The sequence below is a fragment of the Mytilus edulis genome, chromosome 5 (genome assembly GCF_963676685.1).
Source record: "Mytilus edulis chromosome 5, xbMytEdul2.2, whole genome shotgun sequence".
NCBI classification, from domain to species: domain Eukaryota; kingdom Metazoa; phylum Mollusca; class Bivalvia; order Mytilida; family Mytilidae; genus Mytilus; species Mytilus edulis.
Window position 1 is genome coordinate 17,501,474 of NC_092348.1, and position 22,629 is coordinate 17,524,102.

The window sequence follows — 22,629 nt, forward strand, 5'->3', positions numbered from 1 at the left end:
GTCATTTTGGTCTCTTGTGGATAGTTGTCTCATTGGCAATCATACCACAACTTTTTTTTAATAAGCAGTAAAGATTAAAAATACACAAAAAGAAATAAGAGACATTAGATGATCGTACATTAAAAGTCACTTGCTTTCATTACGATTTTGATTAAATATTTTTTCAAAACAAAGCTTTCAATTCTAAAAGTTAAAAATGAATTAAAATCCTATTTATATATCGGCGTGATCGTAGACTCAGATTGTTGCGCAAATGATATCTTATGAAGTCTAAAAACCTAATGCTGAAGACAAAAGAAAAGACACAAAAAAAGACGCATATTTGGCGCAAACGAATTTCTATTTCAATAAAAAGGGGCGAAAGATACCAGAGGAACAATTGAACTCATAAATCGAAAATAAACTGACAACGTCATGGCTAAAAATGAAAAAAAAACCAACCAGACAAATAATAGTACACAAGAAATAACATAGAACATAAGACTATGCAACACGAACCAACCAAAAACTGGGGGTGATCTCAGGTGCTCCGGAAGTGTAAGCAGATACTGCTCCACATGTGGCACTCGTCGTGTTGCTCATATTATTACAAACCCAGTACCCGGTAGTCTAATTCGGTAGGTCATATATACAAAAAGGGAAAGGGTCGTAGTTACGACGTAAAAAACTTATCCGATACCATCTGTGAAACGGTTATTCAATAATGGTCAACCAACTCGTGATGGCGTCCGTAAAATTCACGAAGGGATGATTTCAACTTCACCATTTGGAATCGTGGTTAACAATAATCATGTTAACTTGTCAAGCAAATATATATATATATATATAAGCCCAGGTGGTCGTGTGGTCTAGCGGGACGGCTACAGTGCTGGCGATTTGGTGTCACGATATCTCAGTAGCATGGGTTCGAATCCCGGCGAGGGAAGAACAAAAAATTTGCGAAAGCAAATTTACAGATCTAACATTGTTGGGTTGATGTTTATACGAGTTGTATATATAGATGTATATATATACGGATAGATATCAAAGGACATGTCACAATCACCAATAAAGTAAGAACATATATATCGTCGCTCAGCTGGGCTTCTAAAATGTCGTATATGACTTTTTTGGCTAAAAATGCTTTTTGACACCAATGGTCTGGGCGGGAGGAAATCTTTGGTATTACAAAATAGCATACAGCTAGACCAATTAAAATGTGTGAAATAAGACATATTACAAAATTGTCAATGTCAGTTGTTTGTAGAGTTTGCTTCCAAAATGTTGTATGAAAACTTGAAAATCGTTGTAGAATGGCTTTGGGGAAAAAAAATTGTACATTTCTTTATTTCTGTGAAAATAATTTAAGTTCTTGGATAATCCAGGTGTGTCAAAGTTTTTATTTCACTGCTATTTACAAAAATGTTCAAGTTCACATACGACATTTTTTGGAAGCATGCATTTTGCCAAAATTTTTAAAGCCTGTTTGTGAGATTTTTTTTTTTTTTTTTAAATTTGTAATTTACAACATTTTAGAAGCCCAGCGACGATATTGTAAAACGGTACTTTGCTTTTGTGCAATTGGCATTTCATTTACACAAGAATGATACATTTCATTATCGCCAATAATAGAGGTAAAAAGTATAAATAATAGATCACTATTGAATATAAACATTTATTGATACGATTCAATTATAGTGGTGATAAAATAATATAACAAATTCATCATAAATCACATTCATCAATAAACAAAAATGAAAACATCAAACACTTAATGCTGATAGTATGATGATCTAAATCGTGGTTGAATGTACAATTAAATGTTTCTACCAGTTTTCCTTATATGTCTGTTGTGATTTTTGTCTTCGAATTTTTTTTCCGGATGCATACAAACGATTTGTATCAGTTTTTCAATACATTAGAGATATGCTAAATGTGAAGTCCGAAAACTTTATCGTTTATCCAAATATTTCTTTCTGATATTGTTATTTGTTCAGATTACTTTCAAATAATAATTGAGCATCTTTCCATTACTTTGTTTTGAGAAGATGCTAGGCAAACTGTCATAGGCAAAAAGCGCAAATGTCTGGTTTATTTAGTTCAGATGTATCACAATTTAAAGCGCAAACGTTTATAGTGTTTGGAGCGCAAATGTCTATCGCGTAACAGGTAAAAAGGGGATCAGGAATAGATTTTTCATAAAATGAAGGTTTTCCAGGAAGACACCATATCAAGGATACTGAAACCCCCAACCTGACGAAATTTAAAACAATTTAAACGAGTCAATCAACGGCCTGATGCAGCAAAAACAACTATAAACAAAAAACTTTGACAGACAGCAAAAGTGCGTTTTCCTATGTCAAACTTGATACAAAAATGTATTGTGATATTATGCAGTTGTATGTGAAAAAAAACAGATAGACAATTTTCTTGTATGAATTCAATTATTATGGAAAATATTCAATGAACTCTGCTCGTACAGTAGGATTGCTCACTAAGATGATCTAAGATGTGATCAGTTTACATTGGCATATCCAGCTGTTGACGACGAGGCCGAGTGCAAGTCTTCATAAGATCTAATCCTGTAAAATAAACCAGATGCTATCAGACATGGTCAAGTTCTCTGTAATGAAACTATGCAAACCCCGTAAAGGATAATTCTAGTTTATGTAAACAATATCTAGAAGCATAGCTATAATGTTACAGTAAACGTGGGCTATGTCACAGATTTTCAGAGCTTATGGATAGTATATATCAATCAAATGGAAATTAATGTAACATGCTATAACATCTCAGTTTGAAGAAAAAAACTAGGAATTGGTCATGGGAGATTTATCATTTTAAGACAAAAATACGTTTTTCATGGATTTTATTTGCGTTTAAAGTTGGTGTATGAAATGGTTGTCAGGTGAAGATGTCTGTCTGGCATGGCTCATATGATCTGGCATCCTTTTCTTAGAACATTGATAATGTTGTAGTAAAATCTTCATATTGCAGACTTAATTTCAACATGTATTCAATGATAAATAAAACAGCGATACATTTGAGCGAATACACTCTTGTTCATGTTTGCCCCAGTGCTTTAACAAGTGAATCTTTACGATATCTTTGGTGTCTTTCGCGTAACGTTTTTACTCTATAACAACAAATGACGAAAATTACACAAGATATCAGAAAAACGATGGTTACTTTTATGGTGACGGTCGGCAGCTGTGCTCCAGATAAGATTTCTTATATCAACGGTACATTAAGGTGAAGAAACACGCGATCAATGACACTTGCAGTGCCCTTATTAATATTGTAAAGTATCGTGTCAAAAGTTTCGTGAAGCCAAGAAAAATGTCACAGGAACTATAGATATAAAGAACTGCCCGTGCTCTAGACGGCCCAAAACAAATAGAGATTTATTGTTTATTTTACTGGTCTTTTTTGTAAAGAAGTGACGTTTTCTGTCTTTACATTTTTTTATTGTCTCAATTTTTTTTTTAATCTAGATGGTAAGACCCATTCCGTTCGTCAGAACCTTTGGTTATAGTCGGAATTTTACCCCGAAATATAAGATCCTTACTTGACTTTGATTTACACTAAATTCAGTATCATTAAAACTTCAGTATATTCTGTATGAACTATATTTCAACCGGCGCAATGTATAGATTACCGACGCAGGGTATAGATAACCCGCGCAGTGTATAGATTACCAGCGCAGTGTAAAGATTACCGGCGCTATGTAGCGATTAAGAAACTTACTTTTCTTCCGGTTCTTCTTGTTTACTAACTGAAAAACAATAAAATCATGGATAAAGCTTAGCAACCAAGCGAAATATATAACTAAAAAACATGCTCAGCTTTGGTGTCTTTTGTAATATAAAAGGGGAACCTGCATCATAAGTCCATGCTCTACAGCTATATTCCTTTATCGTGCTTATTGAAACCTTGATTGTAATAAAATCAGGTATTTAAAACCAAATGAAAATTTTCATATTTTGGACCATAGCCGAATATCGTAGTTCGTCTATGTTGGTTTCATTCTTTTTTGTCAAATCAAGAAAACATACACCTACCGTATTTAAAGTACAATATTGTTAGTGATACTGATAACATGGCGGTCGTGGTGATGCAGACGAAACCGATTATAAGCATGTCTATGAGTGAATACTTTAGGCTTTTCAATGAAGAAGATGTTTCTATATCTGTGTCTACACCTGGTCTATTTATATTATCCAAACCAGTGAAATTATTGGCTGTCTCTACAATAAAAAATAATGGTTGTTAGGTTTCCCAATATACATTGTATATTTATAGAATATCCATAATCTTTCGGTGGGTATTAATTATCATATTAAATATATCATTTCGACACCAAACTGTTGTTGAAATTTGAAATTGTTGATCGCCCAAATCTGAAAATATCTTGATTTTCAAATTTACAATTATAGATAAATACCAAATACTAGTATATGCAACCCAAAACTAGTGTTTCTGTAAGTTTTGTTAGTAACACCATCAATAATAGCTACTCTTAACTGAGAACGTTTTCTCTAAACGTTAATGTACGAAATCGCAAATTTTTGTTATTTTTTTTTATTCTGAAAAGCATATTACTTTAGCAAGAGATGTCTATATGTCGTGTACAAGTTGCGATTTTGTACAGGTTATAACATGTACAAAAATATTGTACATGTTATAACTTGTATAATGCAAAAATACAAGTTATAACATGTACAAAAGTACCTCATACATGTTATAACCTGTACAAAATATTGCTTAAAAATGGTTTTAACTTGTACAAAATTTAAAATAAAGTAAAATATACATTTAAATTCACCAATGCATAAAGAACAACAATAAATAGACCAGAAAGTGTCTTTTTCTGTAGAGGACAATGATCACAAAGTTTCAGAAATATATGTTTCATGACTTATGTTGGCAAAATGTGTTTTCATGTAATTGTATGTTTTATGCAGTCCATCATGGCTTAAATAAGTGTGAAACTATTTACTAAAAGCTTGCATTCCTCAATGACAATTACATTAGATACTAGTAACTAAATTCTTCCAAAAAATTTAAGAACGATTCCTAATAATTTTGGGAAATACTCCTCCCTCTCGATTTTATAGCGTGCAAACACTAAAACAATGTCTTATATGCTTACTCTGTAAAAGTAAGAGAGAGCTGAAATAGTTTTCATTGGACCACGCTTCATTATCAATATCTTTGGATCTACTCTTCAACATTTTTGGCCTACAACATGACTTATGTAAATTTATACCTCAATTTTTGTTTATAAACTATAAGATCATTGCATGAGGCGAATGTCATTTTGATATGTTTTAAATATATATCCTCTACTTTGAAAGCATGTATTTGTGGCCTTTGGATGTTGTCTGCTCCACGGGCAGGTTGTTTTTTTAGACACATACCCCATTTCAATTCTCAATTTTATTTGTAAACACATCTATCCTGACTATCCTCTTATGTCTTTTAGTATCTAGAATAAAAGTATTTTACTAATGCTTTCAAAGTGGACACTCACAATTATAATTCATCAAATAAAGATATGTCCATAGATAGTCATAAGAGATCATAAGACATGTCCTAAGATATATCTTATGACAGGTCTTAAGAATGCTTTGTAATACCGACCCCTGGACATTAACTGGGACAACATCCCTAATGCGCCTCAAAATGAGGAACTCAAAAGTCATGTGTAAAGAAAAAATCTCTGTGTAGTGATATTGGATATGTTTCTAATTTTTACAAATGACTGAACTTAACCATTTGTGGTGATTAGGAAAGTAGAGGAATATAGAATAAATGTGTAAAAACTATGGAGCTATAAAATGTGTTCAAAGTATTAAATTTTCAAAGAACTTATTGTGTTAAAAAGTGGATATTTTAACACAAGGAGCCACATCACAAAAGGATGTTCGAGGTATGCTAATTTACGGAAAAAGTAATCTCACTTTGTACCCCGAAAATTTAACCACATTTGTGAAAATGTTACAGCTAACTAAAGAGCTATCCAAGTTTACGATATGGACTGAGCTCCAGGAAAAAAACGTTACCATTACCGCCTATGTAAAAACAATTAAAGATATTGACCCAACTGTATCAAAAAGGGACAAACACACTAACATGAAGGAATAATAAAAAGTTATGAAAATGTTATTGAGGTCAATATCATCTGTTGCGATAATAGAAAACTATCCTTATTTTTTGATTTTGTACAAGTTAAAACCATTTTTAAGCAATATTTTGTACAGGTTATAACATGTATGGGGTACTTTTGTACATGTTATAACTTGTATTTTTGCATTATACAAGTTATAACATGTACAATATTTTTGTACATGTTATAACCTGTACAAAATCGCAACTTGTACACGACATATATATATATACAACTTCTGCTTTCAGGAACGATAACTGATTTATTAACATAGAATGTATTGTACAGTTTTGTAAATTGTTGGACAAGCGATGATATTTAAAAAAGTAAAATTGTCAATTTCATATGAATGTGGTGATAATTCAGAAAATCTTCGGAATTTGTGTCTTAATTCTTTTTCAACTTCAAAATTTTAACGAATCTGAAACTTGGATAGCCGTACTGTTATGTACGCCTATAAGAATAAGAATAAGAATACTTTATTAATCCAATTATGAACCCATGCGGGTTTTAAATTTCATACAATGATTACAATGATTTTTGTTATAACAATGAAATAATAAAATGAAATACATCACAATAGAACACTGAACAGTTATTGCATGCACATGGAAGAGAAAGTTATATGAGAGACAATCAACTTCTGTAAGGATTATTCTCCTTTAAACATATATGGTGTTTTGAGCTGCATAAAAATGAAATGCAGCCTCAACTGATTAGATATAAGGGTATTTTTCTCCCATGTACACACAGCAACCAATTACTAGATATTTATGTATATAATTATAATTTTTTTTTACAATTGCAAGAATATGATAAGCACCTTAGAGATTTGACTGCAGTTAATTAATGCATATATAAGCATTTACATATTAATAGATGAAATATGCATACACATAGATAGAGAAATGTGTATTTAAATTTAATTTTTTTTTAATTTAAATATATATGGATAAACTAAAAGAGATTTAGCCATTTACAGAATTTGTGGATCTCAATTCAAAACTCTGGATAAGAAAAATACTTAACGTTTTAAGTGTATGTTTATCTTCAGTGGTCATTTGGTTAGAATTATTCAGCAGTTTATTACATTTAAAAATGTATTTTCCAATAATATAGTTCGTGTTGTTTTGCATGTATTTCGAGAGCTGAAAGAGGAATGCAATGATTTCCGTGTCTGATTTGTTATATTTATTACAGGAAGATACCAGAAACATGGTCATCAGCATACTTTTTTCCGATTTCTAAAGCTGAAGATCTATCTAATTGCTTGCTTTGTTGATTAAACAAAAACAAAAAACAATTACTAAAATATGATATATGTGGTAAATGTAATGCAATCATGAGAGATATATTATACAATAAAAGTGAATTATATATTATGTGCTTACTACAAATTTTTATTCTCAAATCGGAGTAAAACAAGGGGGTGTCTTAATTCGAAACTTTTTTTATAAATGATTTACCGTTCTTGGCATGTACTATGTCTGTTGTAGATGCATGTAGTATTTCGACATCTTTTACTAAACCTAAAATATAAGACAATGAATTATATCTGACACAGCCATGATTCCATTGAAACTGAGTACCACGACCGTAACCAAGTAAGTCTATATGTAGTTGTGATCGGATTAAACCGGTGGTTTTTTTCAGTGTGAGCTCTAACGTTTGCGCTACAATGTTTCATGCTTTTCCCCCGCTTAATTGTCCTGCGTCCTTTTTCATTTCACGGAGACACTTGGGGTTAACTGATAAATTACCAAACTATCATGTATGAAACTTGGGTGCTTCACAGGGCACAATGGCACGCTTTTGTCAGACTTGATCAACTGAGTATCCCACAACCCACACCTCAATCACTCAACCAACTCAAACGTTAACAACATAAATGGCAAAAGATACCATAACATCGACAAAAAAAAATGGATTGGATTCATGCCAAGGAGGTCCAGAAACGTGTTAACCGCACATTCTTTTTGTCACCGTAGATACCGACTTAAGCGTCACCGGAAATTTACCCAATTTATCGTATGTGACTGTTTTCTTCATATCTTTGTACAAAATCTTATTATTTTTGGTCCTCAATGCTCTTCAACTCCGTACTTTATTTTGCTATTTTAACCATTTTTGATTCGAGCGTCACTGATGAGTCTTTTGTAGATGAAACGCGCGTCTGGCGTAAATATGAAATTTTAATCCTGGTATCTACGATGAGTTTTTTTTTTATATTTCATAGTATTGCTGTTAATACAATCTATCCCAGTACACAGAATAAATCTTTGAAAATACCATCTTTTCAGTAAGACTATTCTTTAATTTGTTGACACATAGCAAAAAATAAACAACACTAAAATGGCTTGAGTCGTCTTTTCATTTAAGATGAATTGATTTCCTAATTTCCGTGGCACGTAGTGTAACGGGAATTAATTGTCTTCTCACGTAGTAGTTCGAAGGCGTATGAATTTTTTGGGCGGGAAAAAAAAAATATTGTGTTAAAGGATAGGTGTATATATGGTCATTTCTAGCCCTGCGTTGCTTGAGTGAACATCAAATGTTTTAACCTGTACGTTAAGAAAGTTCTTTAAATATTTTTTATATATAAGTATGTTCAAATTAGCATTAAAGTTAAAACTTTTCGTTATGATATATAGGTGGTATATATGGCTATACAAACGTAATCGGATTTGGTTATTTCAGACTCATTTCTGTCTTCAAATTATTTTTCATTTAGCCGCAGTCTTTTGACTGATAGCAGATTCTTTGTTTTTAAATGTTTTCTTAAATGTTTTTTGAACATTCTTATATCAAGTGCGGTCCAACACTTGGGGTTTCGCCTGGCATCTGGCAAACGGACACAGGTTTCTAAAAGTAGTTAGATATTAGATATTAGTAGTAGATATATGAAGTCATTATGATTGCCACAATTTGTTATGTGTATTGATGTGACCTGTTTGTACATATTTGTTTAATAAAATTCGGCAGCTCAGAATATACACAAGCAGCAAGCTAGTCGACAAACATACGTTTGTGTTTTAGTTGTCTATTGGTAGAAGTGTTACTATGTTAGGAACATAAGGTATAGAGAAGACGATTATGACCCTTCTATCGATAAGCGTCATGCCAAAAAATGACTTACATGTCCCCGTCTTTCCACCAACAATACGGCAAGGTCCGCGTTTAATGGTTGCACATTTTCTTTAAATTTTGAAACTGATATAACTTGAAAAACAAACAGTATTATTTCTTTACTCACATGAAACAAACCGGGATGCGGTATTTAGTACGTAGGTGAAACTGGACGATATTTATCTAAACGCACTCAAGAACATCTGTATCGTTAAAAGACCAAATAAATTCAATAGTATCATTTATCAACACCTTAAGAAGCACAATCACCCTATTAAATATTTAGCAGTTCAACCTTTGGAAGAAGTAAATAAGCATGCAGCCTGGTGAATCTCATTCAAAGTTTGTACGATCACGGAAAATAATTTAATTAAATTGGATCAAAAAATTACAGACAGTCTACCCTCTCGGTCTTATTGATAATATCATGGGAATTGGCAATATATCAAGAACCGATTCTGTGAACATTTTGGATATAGTTTCTAAAACTGTTCGAAAAAAACGTTCTCATGGTCGTAGACAAAATCGCAATCACAGAAAATTTCGGACCAATCATACCAATATTTCGGACCTAATTTCTATTTCAAAAAACAACGGCAGACACTATCTGTTAACAAAGCTCTGTTCATTACCGATTAATAAGTTGAATAAAATTTTAGAGGATTGCAACACAATTTCATATAGCAGTCCTAATTATGCAATCGTTCAAATTATAATGGCATATTGTTATTCTAAACTGTTTCCCAAAATTGATCGCCCTGAAGATCATAAAAAAACATTTTATTAAAATAAAGTATGTCAATAAAGGTTTTAATTTTGTAAATATCGCCGGTATATTTTTGCTCAGAAAAGGACCTTAATACCGTCCCCCGTCAATTGTTAATTGGAATGAGTGTCGTAATATCATCCACGATTCACTCAGTACTTACTGTTTGAAATGGATAAAACGTGTAAAGGCTGACAAAAAATCTTTGGACTCTTTTTTTAATTCAGTAATGAACATAGTTGATATACGTATTCAACATTTTAAAGAACATTTTACTCTTAACAATAACCACAATTACCCTATTTCGCGTATCAAACATATTAAACTAAAAGAACTAGCCAAGGAATTTGTTTTTGTCCCGGCCGATAAAGCTGCTAATAATATTATAATTGTTTGACGTAAATTTTACATTGAGGTTCTACAAAAAGAAATCACCAATTCACCAACATTCCAACTGACTCCATTTTCAGAAAACGACATCTGTAACAAACATAAACTTTTAGCTACCGCTTTACAAGCAGAACCAAAAATAATGAAAGTCCCAACTATATATTGGCTTCCGAAGCTACACAAAACACCTTACAAACATAGATTTATTTCGTCTTCAAGCCATTGCTCCACTACTAAATCATCTATTCTTCTTACCAGTACACTTGGTACAATCAAAAACCTGATAATTAATTGTTCAAATAAGGCCTTCGAAAACAGTGGAATTAATTACTTTTGTGTGTGTCAAAAACTCGTTGGAAGTACTTGATAAATTGCATGCTTATATTGGTGATTTTGAATCTGTTCAAAGTTTCGATTTTTCTACCCTATATACACCATGCCTCACATCCTCATTAAGAAAAAACTCACACACCTAAGTAAATGGGCATTTAAAAAGTCAGAATGTGAATATATATGTTCAAACTCTTTTAGGTCATTTTTTAGTAGCAATAAACAAAAAAACTATGTCAATTGGACATGCTTTGATACTATATCTGCCCTTGAATTTTTACTAGATAACATTTTTGTTCGCTTTGGAGATTCTGTATATCGCCAGATTATCGGAATTCCAATGGGGACTAACTGTGCACCACTTATTGCGGACCTGTTTTTGTATTGCTATGAGTTACAATTTATGACAAAAATCAGCAAAGACCCATCGAAACAACATCTGATACACAAATTTAATAATATTTTTAGATATTTGGATGATATTTTGGCTCTCAATAATGACGACTTCAGTATGTATACTAAAGAAATTTATCCTGTTGAACTTACTTTAAATAAAGCTAATACCAACAATGACCACTGCCCTTTCCTCGATCTTGATATCTATATCATTAACGGAAAGCTTAATACTACAATTTATGATAAAAGAGATGATTTCTCGTTAATTATCCATTTTTAGATGGTGACGTTCCCTTGTCACCATCTTACGGTGTTTATATATCTTGTACGATTCGGTCGTGTATGTAACAATGTTTTAGATTTTAACGAGAGAAATTTATGTATTACTGAAAAATTATTACACCAGGGTTTTCGATATCACAAACTAGTCAAAACATTTACTAAATTTCATCATAGGTATAAGGACATCATTCGCAAATATAGCTCAACATGCAGACTTCTTATACGTTCAGGTATTTCACATCCAATATTTTATGGAAATATTCTTTATAAAGCACAAAAATTTCAGTATTCACCTCAGAAGCTAACAAAACCTTTAAATAGACTTACTAGTATTAAGAAGGAATATAGTTACGATACTGTTGTCAGGTCATTAAAGATTGCATATGTTGGCGTTAATATTGATTCACTTGTAGGTTCTTTGCATCGGAACTAAACACATTTATTTAAAAACCAGTTGTTGGCATGACACGGGTTATGTTCATCTCATATATGTTATGATGGTATGATACCAAACCCCTCACGGGAAGGATTGTGCTTGATAATCATATGATGAAGACATAATCTTTCAATCAGTTTAATTGAAATCTGGAGCTGGCATGTCAGTTAACTGCTAGTAGTCTGATGTTATTATGTTTTATTGTCATTTTGTTTATTTTCTTTGGTTACATCTTCTGACATCAGACTCGGACTTCTCTTGAACTGAATTTTAATGTGCGTATTGTTATGCGTTTACTTTTCTGCATTGGCTAGAGGTATAGGGGTAGGGTAGAGATCTCATAAACATGTTAGTAGTAGGGACGGTTCAGTTTGAGGCACCCCCAAAACACAGGGCGCTAGGGCGCTGACGTCATATGCGCATGCCCCGCCCCCAATATTATATATGGGCATATACTAGCCCTAATGACGTCAGCGGAAGTAAGGAAGATGAGTCACGACGGATGGACGCAGGTCATATTTGGTCATGACGCGGTGCTATGACCATATATGGAAATTATGACCATATTTGGTAAGAACCTTATTTTCACTCAAAATAAACATACATGACCATATATGGAAATCGACAAAACAACCTATGACCATATATGGAAATCATGACCAAATTTGGTAAAAACCTTATTTCCGTTGAAAAATCAAAATAAACATACATGACCATATATGGAAATCGACAAAACAACCTATGACCATATATGGAAATCATGACCAAATTTGGTAAAAACCTTATTTCCGTTGAAAAATCAAAATAAAATACATGACCATATATGGAAACCGACCAGATACCCTATGATCATATATGGAAATGATGACCAAATTTGGAAAAAAACTTTTATTTTCACTAAAAATCAAAATAAACATATATGACCATATAAGGACAGCAGGTCACGTGATCGTATCGAGGAACGTTAACTCTGGTACAAAACAAGGGAAGCAACTCTGTATATTTATATCTCGTGGAGTGACAATTCAACGAGGCAAGGTCACGTGATCGTATCGAGGGACTCTGATGCAAAAAAGGGAAGCAACTCTTCATGATGTGAACATCAATCACCGATTAATCGTATCGTGTTCGGGGCAAATAGAAAAAATACCAATGCAGATGTCAGTTTCATATATATTTATTACATTCATTCGTACAATGCAAGCAGTTTGTCGTCGTTACTCATCAAGTCTCTAGACGAAAAATCTTTCACAATGTCTTCCATGCTAATGTTTCTATATCTCATCTTCATGAAATGTACACAATAGAGTCCGCACGTATCGGATGATCCCGGTTGCACTTGAGTCGTACTGAATCTGTATTGAGGTCCATTGGCGATGAGCACGTTCCTGAAGCGACGAAGGTAATACTCCGGAGAACGTCCGAACGAATCGAAAAATTCGACGGGTCCCTCTCGCGGGAAGTGGAACGCCACCCAGTGAATGCCCTTGCCGTCGCAGTCGTCCGTGGACCAGGTAGTGACAGTTTCTCCTCTGAGTCGGATCCTTCCCGAAATACAGGTTCTGATTCACAGCTACTACCGACAGGTTACGATGATGCGATCCTTCCGTGAACAAGTCGTTGATGCGACGGTCTTTGGCCGAGGTCGACATCAGGTCGTCCAGCACGAGTAAGTTTTGTGGTCCGTGCATCGAAGAAGTGATCGGCTTCCAACTCGGTCGGGATACCGCGAACGAATTCCACGGTGGGCACCACCGTCTTTTGAATCTCGTCGTAGAGGGGTTGCCATCGTCGGTACAGCCAGACGATCCTCTCTCAGGTACCGGGTTGCACGTGGATCTTCGCAATGCTTCCTTCACGAAAAACGTCTTGCCGCAGGAGGTCGGACCGGAGACGATCATGGTGAACGGGTGTTGAAAACGAAAACTTTCTTGCGTCGCATTTTGCGGCGGCGGCGGCGGTGGTGGTACGCCAGTACCATGCTTATTTCGATGATGCCTCAACATGACATCTCTTCTCGAAAACATTCTTTGACAGCTAGGACACTCCATCCTCACTTCAAGGGTGGAACTTTCCCTCTTATAACTTTTGTCGGAAATGAAGCAAGCAGAACACGTGATCATCTTTGCAACGGCACACGCGAAGTCGATCGTCTCTCAAGGTGATTTCCAATATTTCCATCTCGCCTCCGCTCGACGCGAGGTAGAGCGGTCTCTCGAAAATTATCTCCGTGGTCTCTTCATTTCTGATGACTACGGATTGAAGCAGCGGCAGGTAAGTGTCTCTGACGTAAGATTCATCCCTTACCAGATCGCAACACACGTACATCCTCTGCGTAGACGTTTCAAAAGCCGGTACAAAGGTCATCTCCAACAGAGCACACTCCCACGTTCCTTTCATTAAGTGTGATCTGTACTGTCCTCCTCTATTCTGGGGGAAAAGTTGGAGCGAGTCTCCACTATTGACGAATAAGTAAAACTCGTCCATGGTTTTGATTCAGCATTCGATCCTCTTCCTCTTATAACCATCGCCGCCGCCGCCGCCGCCGCCGCCGCCGCCGCCGCCGCCGCCGCCGCCGCCGCCGCAAAATGCGACGCAAGAAAGTTTTCGTTTTCAACACCCGTTCACCATGATCGTCTCCGGTCCGACCTCCTGCGGCAAGACGTTTTTCGTGAAGGAAGCATTGCGAAGATCCACGTGCAACCCGGTACCGGAGAGGATCGTCTGGCTGTATCGACGATGGCAACCCCTCTACGACGAGATTCGAAAGACGGTGGTGCCCACCGTGGAATTCGTTCGCGGTATCCCGACCGAGTTGGAAGCCGATCACTTCTTCGATGCACGGACCAGAAACTTACTCGTGCTGGACGACCTGATGTCGACCTCGGCCAAAGACCGTCGCATCAACGACTTGTTCACGGAAGGATCGCATCATCGTAACCTGTCGGTGGTAGCTGTGAATCAGAACCTGTATTTCGGGAAGGATCCGACTCAGAGGAGAAACTGTCACTACCTGGTCCTCTTCGACAATCCAGTCGATCGCCAGCCCGTCGCCACGCTAGGTAGACAGATGTATCCGAGTCAGAGACACCTCTTGGTGGATCTGAAGGCCGCTACACCAGAACACTTGAGATTACGTAGCGACGTCTTGGGCGGAGGCGAGGACGACGCCGAAGCCGAGGACGAAGACGTCGATTTCACCGGAAGCGAATCGAACACCATGGAATTCGGGGAAGAAGACGTCGGAAGCGAATCGGACCTGATGGCTTGCCGCGCATGCGGACTGATTTTTGCGCACGCCCGGGGACTCGAGATCCATCAAGAGAGGGACTGTGGCGAAGAACCATCCGCCAAACGATGCAGAACGGAAGACGACGGCGTGGAGGGAACCTACGGATACGAACTGGAGTGTTATCTCGAAGACCTGCCGGCGACCGTGTGTTGTGCCGATGAACTGCCGGATGAAGTCTCGAACAGGCCCCGCAGTTTCGTCGTCAACAAGGACGACTGCGACGGCAAGGGCATTCACTGGGTGGCGTTCCACTTCCCGCGAGAGGGACCCGTCGAATTTTTCGATTCGTTCGGACGTTCTCCGGAGTATTACCTTCGTCGCTTCAGGAACGTGCTCATCGCCAATGGACCTCAATACAGATTCAGTACGACTCAAGTGCAACCGGGATCATCCGATACGTGCGGACTCTATTGTGTACATTTCGTGAAGATGAGATATAGAAACATTAGCATGGAAGACATTGTGAAAGATTTTTCGTCTAGAGACTTGATGAGTAACGACGACAAACTGCTTGCATTGTACGAATGAATGTAATAAATATATATGAAACTGACATCTGCATTGGTATTTTTTCTATTTGCCCCGAACACGATACGATTAATCGGTGATTGATGTTCACATCATGAAGAGTTGCTTCCCTTTTTTGCATCAGAGTCCCTCGATACGATCACGTGACCTTGCCTCGTTGAATTGTCACTCCACGAGATATAAATATACAGAGTTGCTTCCCTTGTTTTGTACCAGAGTTAACGTTCCTCGATACGATCACGTGACCTGCTGTCCTTATATGGTCATATATGTTTATTTTGATTTTTAGTGAAAATAAAAGTTTTTTTCCAAATTTGGTCATCATTTCCATATATGATCATAGGGTATCTGGTCGGTTTCCATATATGGTCATGTATTTTATTTTGATTTTTCAACGGAAATAAGGTTTTTACCAAATTTGGTCATGATTTCCATATATGGTCATAGGTTGTTTTGTCGATTTCCATATATGGTCATGTATGTTTATTTTGATTTTTCAACGGAAATAAGGTTTTTACCAAATTTGGTCATGATTTCCATATATGGTCATAGGTTGTTTTGTCGATTTCCATATATGGTCATGTATGTTTATTTTGAGTGAAAATAAGGTTCTTACCAAATATGGTCATAATTTCCATATATGGTCATAGCACCGCGTCATGACCAAATATGACCTGCGTCCATCCGTCGTGACTCATCTTCCTTACTTCCGCTGACGTCATTAGGGCTAGTATATGCCCATATATAATATTGGGGGCGGGGCATGCGCATATGACGTCAGCGCCCTAGCGCCCTGTGTTTTGGGGGTGCCTCAAACTGAACCGTCCCTACTACTCATGTTTAACCCCGCCGCATTTTTGCGCATGTCCCAAGTCAGTAGCCTCTGGCCTTTGTTGGTCTTGTATTATTTTTAATTTTAGTTTCTTGTGTACAATTTGAAGTTTAGTATGGCGTTCATTATCACTGAACTCGTATATATATTTGTTTAGGGGCCAGCTGAAGGACGCCTCCGGGTGCCGGAGTTTCTCGTTGCATTGAAGACCTGTTAGTGACCTTCTTCATTGTCTTCTCTATGGTCGGGTTGTTGTCTCTTTGACACATTCCCCATTTCCATTCTCAATTTTATTGCATATATGGGTCATTATAAAAAACATGCAAAACTATATTATTGTGTCTTTTTAAGTCACAGACATGAAAATATATCAAAGTAACACTTGCATATGTTAGATATGATTTTTTTGTGATACACAATATACATTTTACAGTATGAAATGTTATAAAAACATCCTTAATGTTTTCTTAAACCCTTGAAGATAGCCAGAATTAACTGTTATTTTTTACTATATATATATAAATCCTTTCAGACTTGAAATAGGAATATTATTCATATCTTTTGTTATTATGATTTATCACTTTTTATTGCATTTTGATACATACAAACACTTTTTAATGATTTAGGAGGTGTACGTTGGTTTTATAATAAAAATGTTCACCAAAAGGAAACATTTTTTAAGTCAATGGTGTAACCAAAGGACAAATTAGTAGGATAAGAGTTATCTTTCGCAAGATTTGGGCATTTACAACAGTTTCTCCCTGAGCAATGTTACCTGTAAGCATGTTATGCAAAAGAAAACAAACAATTATGTTGAAGATTTAGTGAAAAAATCGTAAAAGTAAGTAAAAGGTTATATCATGATTGGAAATAGTGTCCATGGTGTACCCTTTATGAAAATCATTTTTTGAAAACATTTCCTTAACTTTGAATAATGAAATATATTGATTATAGAAACATGCACCAGTAACACTTGAACATATATAATAGAATGGAGCACTTGTTTCGTAACTGAATCTTAAAATACACCTTATATCATTGGTGTTACTGTCAATGGTGAGCCATTTTGATAAAATACCATAATTGACCAGTTTAGTAACCACTGAATATATCATGACAATCAGCATTGTTTTGTGTTTCTTTCATGTTTAACAAGCAAAACATCATATTATTTATGAAAAACAATACTTATTTAACAAAGTTTTAACAATATCATGTATTACATATACACAGTTTTCACAAACTGATGTATGCTGGTAACACCATTTGGTAACACTATTGACATTTTTAGTAATGGATGTTATGTTATATAATTTGAGATTTTTTAGCCCAAGAATTATTTTTTCATCTTTTTCTTTTGCCCGATGATCTTGGCTTTGTGTTCAATACTTTATAAAGGTAAAATTTGAAATGTGATGTCAACGGTGATACTTTTGTGTCCTTGGAGTTACTGAAGGGTCAGTGGTGTTACTATATAAAAATGCGACATTTTTTTTTTCGTTATTCATAAATGAAAGTGTTTTAGGTCCTGTACAAAGGAGTAGGTATATTATTATCATTTAATCTTATACAATTCACATATATTCAGTTTGAGTGTATTTTTTATTATTTACAACGGCCATAATTAGGACAGCCAACTTTTTACGACAATGTATTCTGAAATTTATGTTTCAATAGAATGCACAGCTATATGAATAATGTCAATAAGTCGTAATTTAAACCTAAACCACAAATTGGAACAGTTGTTTGATGTTAAACAATAATATTTAGTACCTAAATGTATGCTTTGAATTGGTAACACCATTGACACGATTCTATCAAAGGATGACCTAAAATTGTTAAAATTGAAGAAACTCTTCATTTTTCCCATTGCATATTTCTGAATATCGTTGCTACCATACTATAGAATAGCGGGACACATTTAAATGTTTTAAACAATGACATCATTTTCAAAATATTACCTCTTCGAAATTAGCACTTTTTTTTATAATGACCCATATCTTATATGTATTGTGTTGTATGATTGTCATGTATACGTTTTAATTGTTAAAAATAATAAAAATCAAAGGTTAAAAAAAAAAAACTCAAAATTGCTTGAATCGTCTTTTACTCGAGGTGATGCGAGAGAGTTTGCATCGTACTGGAGATTTCACCAGGACTTTGAAATGAAGTAAGCTATAAAGTTAATACTGCCTTTCATTTGCTTCGAAATTTGGCAATTCTTATATGGAATATCTATCTATACTATTAAACGAGAAGACCTCATTTTGGGTGTCGCTTCTCTTCCTTCCACAATAAATCAATCATCATGCCTTTGTGTCCTATAGGTAACATGCATAGTCGCATTTGTCATCCATTCTTATGATTATTCAGACTGATCTATTTTGGGAGAAAAACGACTAAAAAGGAGTCCGGATATGATTCCGTCATCAGACTGACTTTTAGTCATAGACAAGACTTCCGGTTTGAAACATGGACAAATACAACCAATCGTATGATAGATAACAAAAATGAAAAATAAATAAGCCAATCAGAGCGTACTCCATATCATGGTGTTTAGATCGCAAGAACCACAACTATTTTACTTCCTTAAGAGATGACAATTATTTTTCGTGTTTATCTACATGTAAACTACGATTATACTACTTTAATATATAGAGTCTCTGTATTCTGTCTACTTTTAAAAAAATGTTTACTACTTAAGGGTTCATACCAGTTGCATATATATTAAAATAAGTAAAACATGTGACACAAGTACAACCAATCGTAGAGCATTCTCCATAATATGGTGTTTAGACCGCAAGAATCACAACTATTATACCTACTAAGAGGGGACAAATATTTTTCGCGTTTATCTACATGTAAGCTACGATTATACTACTTTAATATATAGAGACTCTCTGTATTCTGTCAGGGAATTTCTGTTAGTATAGAAAGGACCTGATTCTGTTTACTGTTTTCTTTGAAATGTTTACTATTTAAGGGGTCATACCACTTGCATATATATTAAAATAAGTAAAACATGCTAAACTTCATCTAAAACTACCTCGACCAAATTTTTTTTAATGAAGTGGGACAGGCGGACGAGACGGACGAACGGACGACCGAACAAACGAACGCACGGATGCACAGATAATGCCCATAATTGGGGCATGAAAATTTATTGTTAAAAGGGAAAATAGTGATTTGGCAAAAACGAAAGTTAGGTAGAGATTAAAGGAGGCAGAACCTTTTTCGGGGTGTCGGGATCGGGTGTTTTTAAGCGGGATTTGGGATTGATCCTTACGGGATCCAAGAATATATTTTTCAATTTCGGGATATGAATTTCTTTAAATTCTGCATCTCGGGATATCGGGATCAGGACCCCTCCGACAACCCCTCAAATTAGCCTTAGTCGGTATTAGTCATTTATGTATATACATGATTCAAATCCTACCATTGGCATGTTAATAAGGCTCTCAAAACAAAATCACTGATGGATTTTCATAGAAGCATATGTTTTAGACTAATAATGGTCTATATATAAGCAGTTACATTTATTTCATGTTTGAAACGGTGCAAATTTTTAATTTGATTTGACTTTTACCAAAAGAAGCAGTGTAGCAAAGGAAAAGAATAATTGTGGTCGTAGGCCAGAAACACGAATATAATTGAATTTAACAGAAGGAAACAAATATCGGACTTTGGATAAGGGAGAGGGCTTTTGATACCTTTTATGTTATTCTCCATGCATAATATCTTTTACAAAAAATCATCCTACAACAGTTCACAAGCTGTATATGCCCGCGATTTCGCGGGTGTCTTCTAGTAATACTAAAATTACGAGGTCCAATTTGTCAGCCGTCATCACGTAAAAACGACGAATCAAAGAATTCAGCTTTATATATAACTAATATAGTACAAAGGTGTAGATTCAAAATTTCACCACTCCAGGCCCTTTTGTTTTCCACGTAATTAATATTGCCAATAATTAAGAAGTTCCGGGTCGAGTCCGATACCGATACCAATAGTATATTCACCTGTTACCGATTACCTTATCTCTACGTTCCGCATCTGACAAGCGCACCACCAAACAATTAATATTATCAATACTTGATAAGTTCCAGTTCGACGGGTTCAAACAGAAAGATTTGAAAGCAGAGAAAACTGTCTATCTTATAATCGGCATGACTTTATCAGATGACAATACTAATACTAAAATAAGGCTTGCGCATAGTTATACACTTTAATTCAGTCACGGACCCGCGATATCATGGGTGTATTTTAGTACTTATTAAAGACACCAGGATGAAAAATGTATATGCCAGGCCCGTGCATGTCTACACAAGACTCATCAGTGACGCTCGAATAAAAAAAAGTTGAAAGGGTCAAATACAGTACGAATTTGGAGAGCATTGATTGTGGAACAAAACTGTAGAAAGGTTTTGCCAAAAACAATAAGGTCATCTTCTCCTGGGGAAGAAATTCTAATATTCGAAAATTTAAAGTTTTGTTAAACAGGTAAAAATAAGATAACAAAAATACAGAGGAAAAATGGCAAAATCAAAAGCCCAGCACATCAAATGAATGGAAAACAACTGTCATATTCCTAACTTGGTAGGAGCATTTCCTTATGTAGAAAATAGTGGATTAAACCTGGTTTTATAGCTAGCTAAACTTTTCACTTGTATTAATTTATAGTTATGATCATATCAGTAAAAATTCATATCAACACAAAAGTGCTGACTACTAATTTTATGTCATGATTTAATACATCCTAAAATTTCATGTTATTTCATCTCAACTAGTCATTCTTTTTTTCTTCATTTTCTTCTAAATATATCTATAATATATAAAATATTTCAACTCACCAGATACCAGAATCACGTGTACAGTTGAAGAAATTAAAATTAAACCAACACTTCCAAGCCTAACCATTTTCATATGAATTCATAAACAGTTTTTGATTAATTGCTATTTTCGGTAATCCGAATTATCTATGATGCGGTATTAGTTTAGGTACGCGTAATTTTGTTTCTATAGACATAGTGTAAAGATAACATCTTTATATTCGATCTTCACTTTTAATATACATACTGTTACTTCCGTGTTAATTTTATCTGCCTTGTCTTTAAATTGTATAATTTCATGGGATGTTTTGTTGGAATTCCCCAATCATGACTCAGATCCAATACAGTTTGGATTGGGCTTCCAACATGCATGTCTAACCCCGTCGCAGTAGTTCTTATATGCCTGTCCCAAATCAGTCTCTAATTTAGTACTTAAGTGGTTGTTGGTGATTTCATAAGTTTTTCCTTTATTCTGTTTTATATAATTCAGGTCTTTAGTTTTCTCATGTCATTGCGTGACCAAATTGTGTACTTCTTATATGGGGAAGATCCCTATAACTGGATAGTATACACATACGAAGATGTGGTATGAGTGCCAATGAGTGGAATCATAAGTTTTCATTCATTGAAGTGATTCACTTTTATTCAGGTGGTATCTTTTTTTTTTTAATCATGATGTCTTTGTGAGGAAGTTCACCTGTATATACATCGTGTCCACCAGAACAGCGAAAATTCTAAACATCCAAAATCAAATTTAAATCGGGCTATTGGTACTTTACGGAACGGAACGGAACGGAACGGAACGGAATTTCATTTAATGTATCCAAAGGGGGCATTTATCAAAATTTCGAAAAATCTTTAAAACAAAACAAACTTTAGAATTTCTGTGTTTTACGGTTTTCCATATACAAATAACACAAATGTATACTTAATCTCATCTTCACAGGTGAAATGTGTAATAATGTATAACATCGGGAAATATTCTGTAGATGAATATGTCGGATTGTCCTGATAAATTATCATGAAATTAACGCATTTTCAAGTCATGCATTATGATATCTAGACTGACCTTACGTCGTCCTTGATTCGTTCCGTTCCGTTCCGCAAAGTACCAATTACTCTGAGGAATTGGTATTTAACGGAAAAAACGGAAACAGACATCTTTAATGTAATTAAAGCAGTATGATAAAAAAAATTGTCTGACACCTCTTTTTGCATGAGTGGTATGTTTTTTAGATAGCATTTTCGACTTGATCAATAATAAAAAATTTAAC

General features: G+C 35.0%; 1 protein-coding gene across 1 annotated transcript; it reads right to left on the reverse strand.

The window, feature by feature from the left end:
• Positions 1-1,640: 1,640 nt before the first annotated feature.
• LOC139523127 (uncharacterized) lies at positions 1,641-21,573 on the reverse strand. The gene is made up of 5 exons (XM_071316912.1): positions 21,377-21,573; positions 7,615-7,677; positions 4,041-4,226; positions 3,727-3,754; positions 1,641-2,561 (listed from the first exon to the last, which is right to left on the reverse strand). Exons 1-5 carry the CDS (start codon positions 21,447-21,449, stop codon positions 2,495-2,497), a joined length of 417 nt encoding a protein of 138 aa, XP_071173013.1. The 5' UTR covers positions 21,450-21,573; the 3' UTR covers positions 1,641-2,494.
• Positions 21,574-22,629: the final 1,056 nt, after the last annotated feature.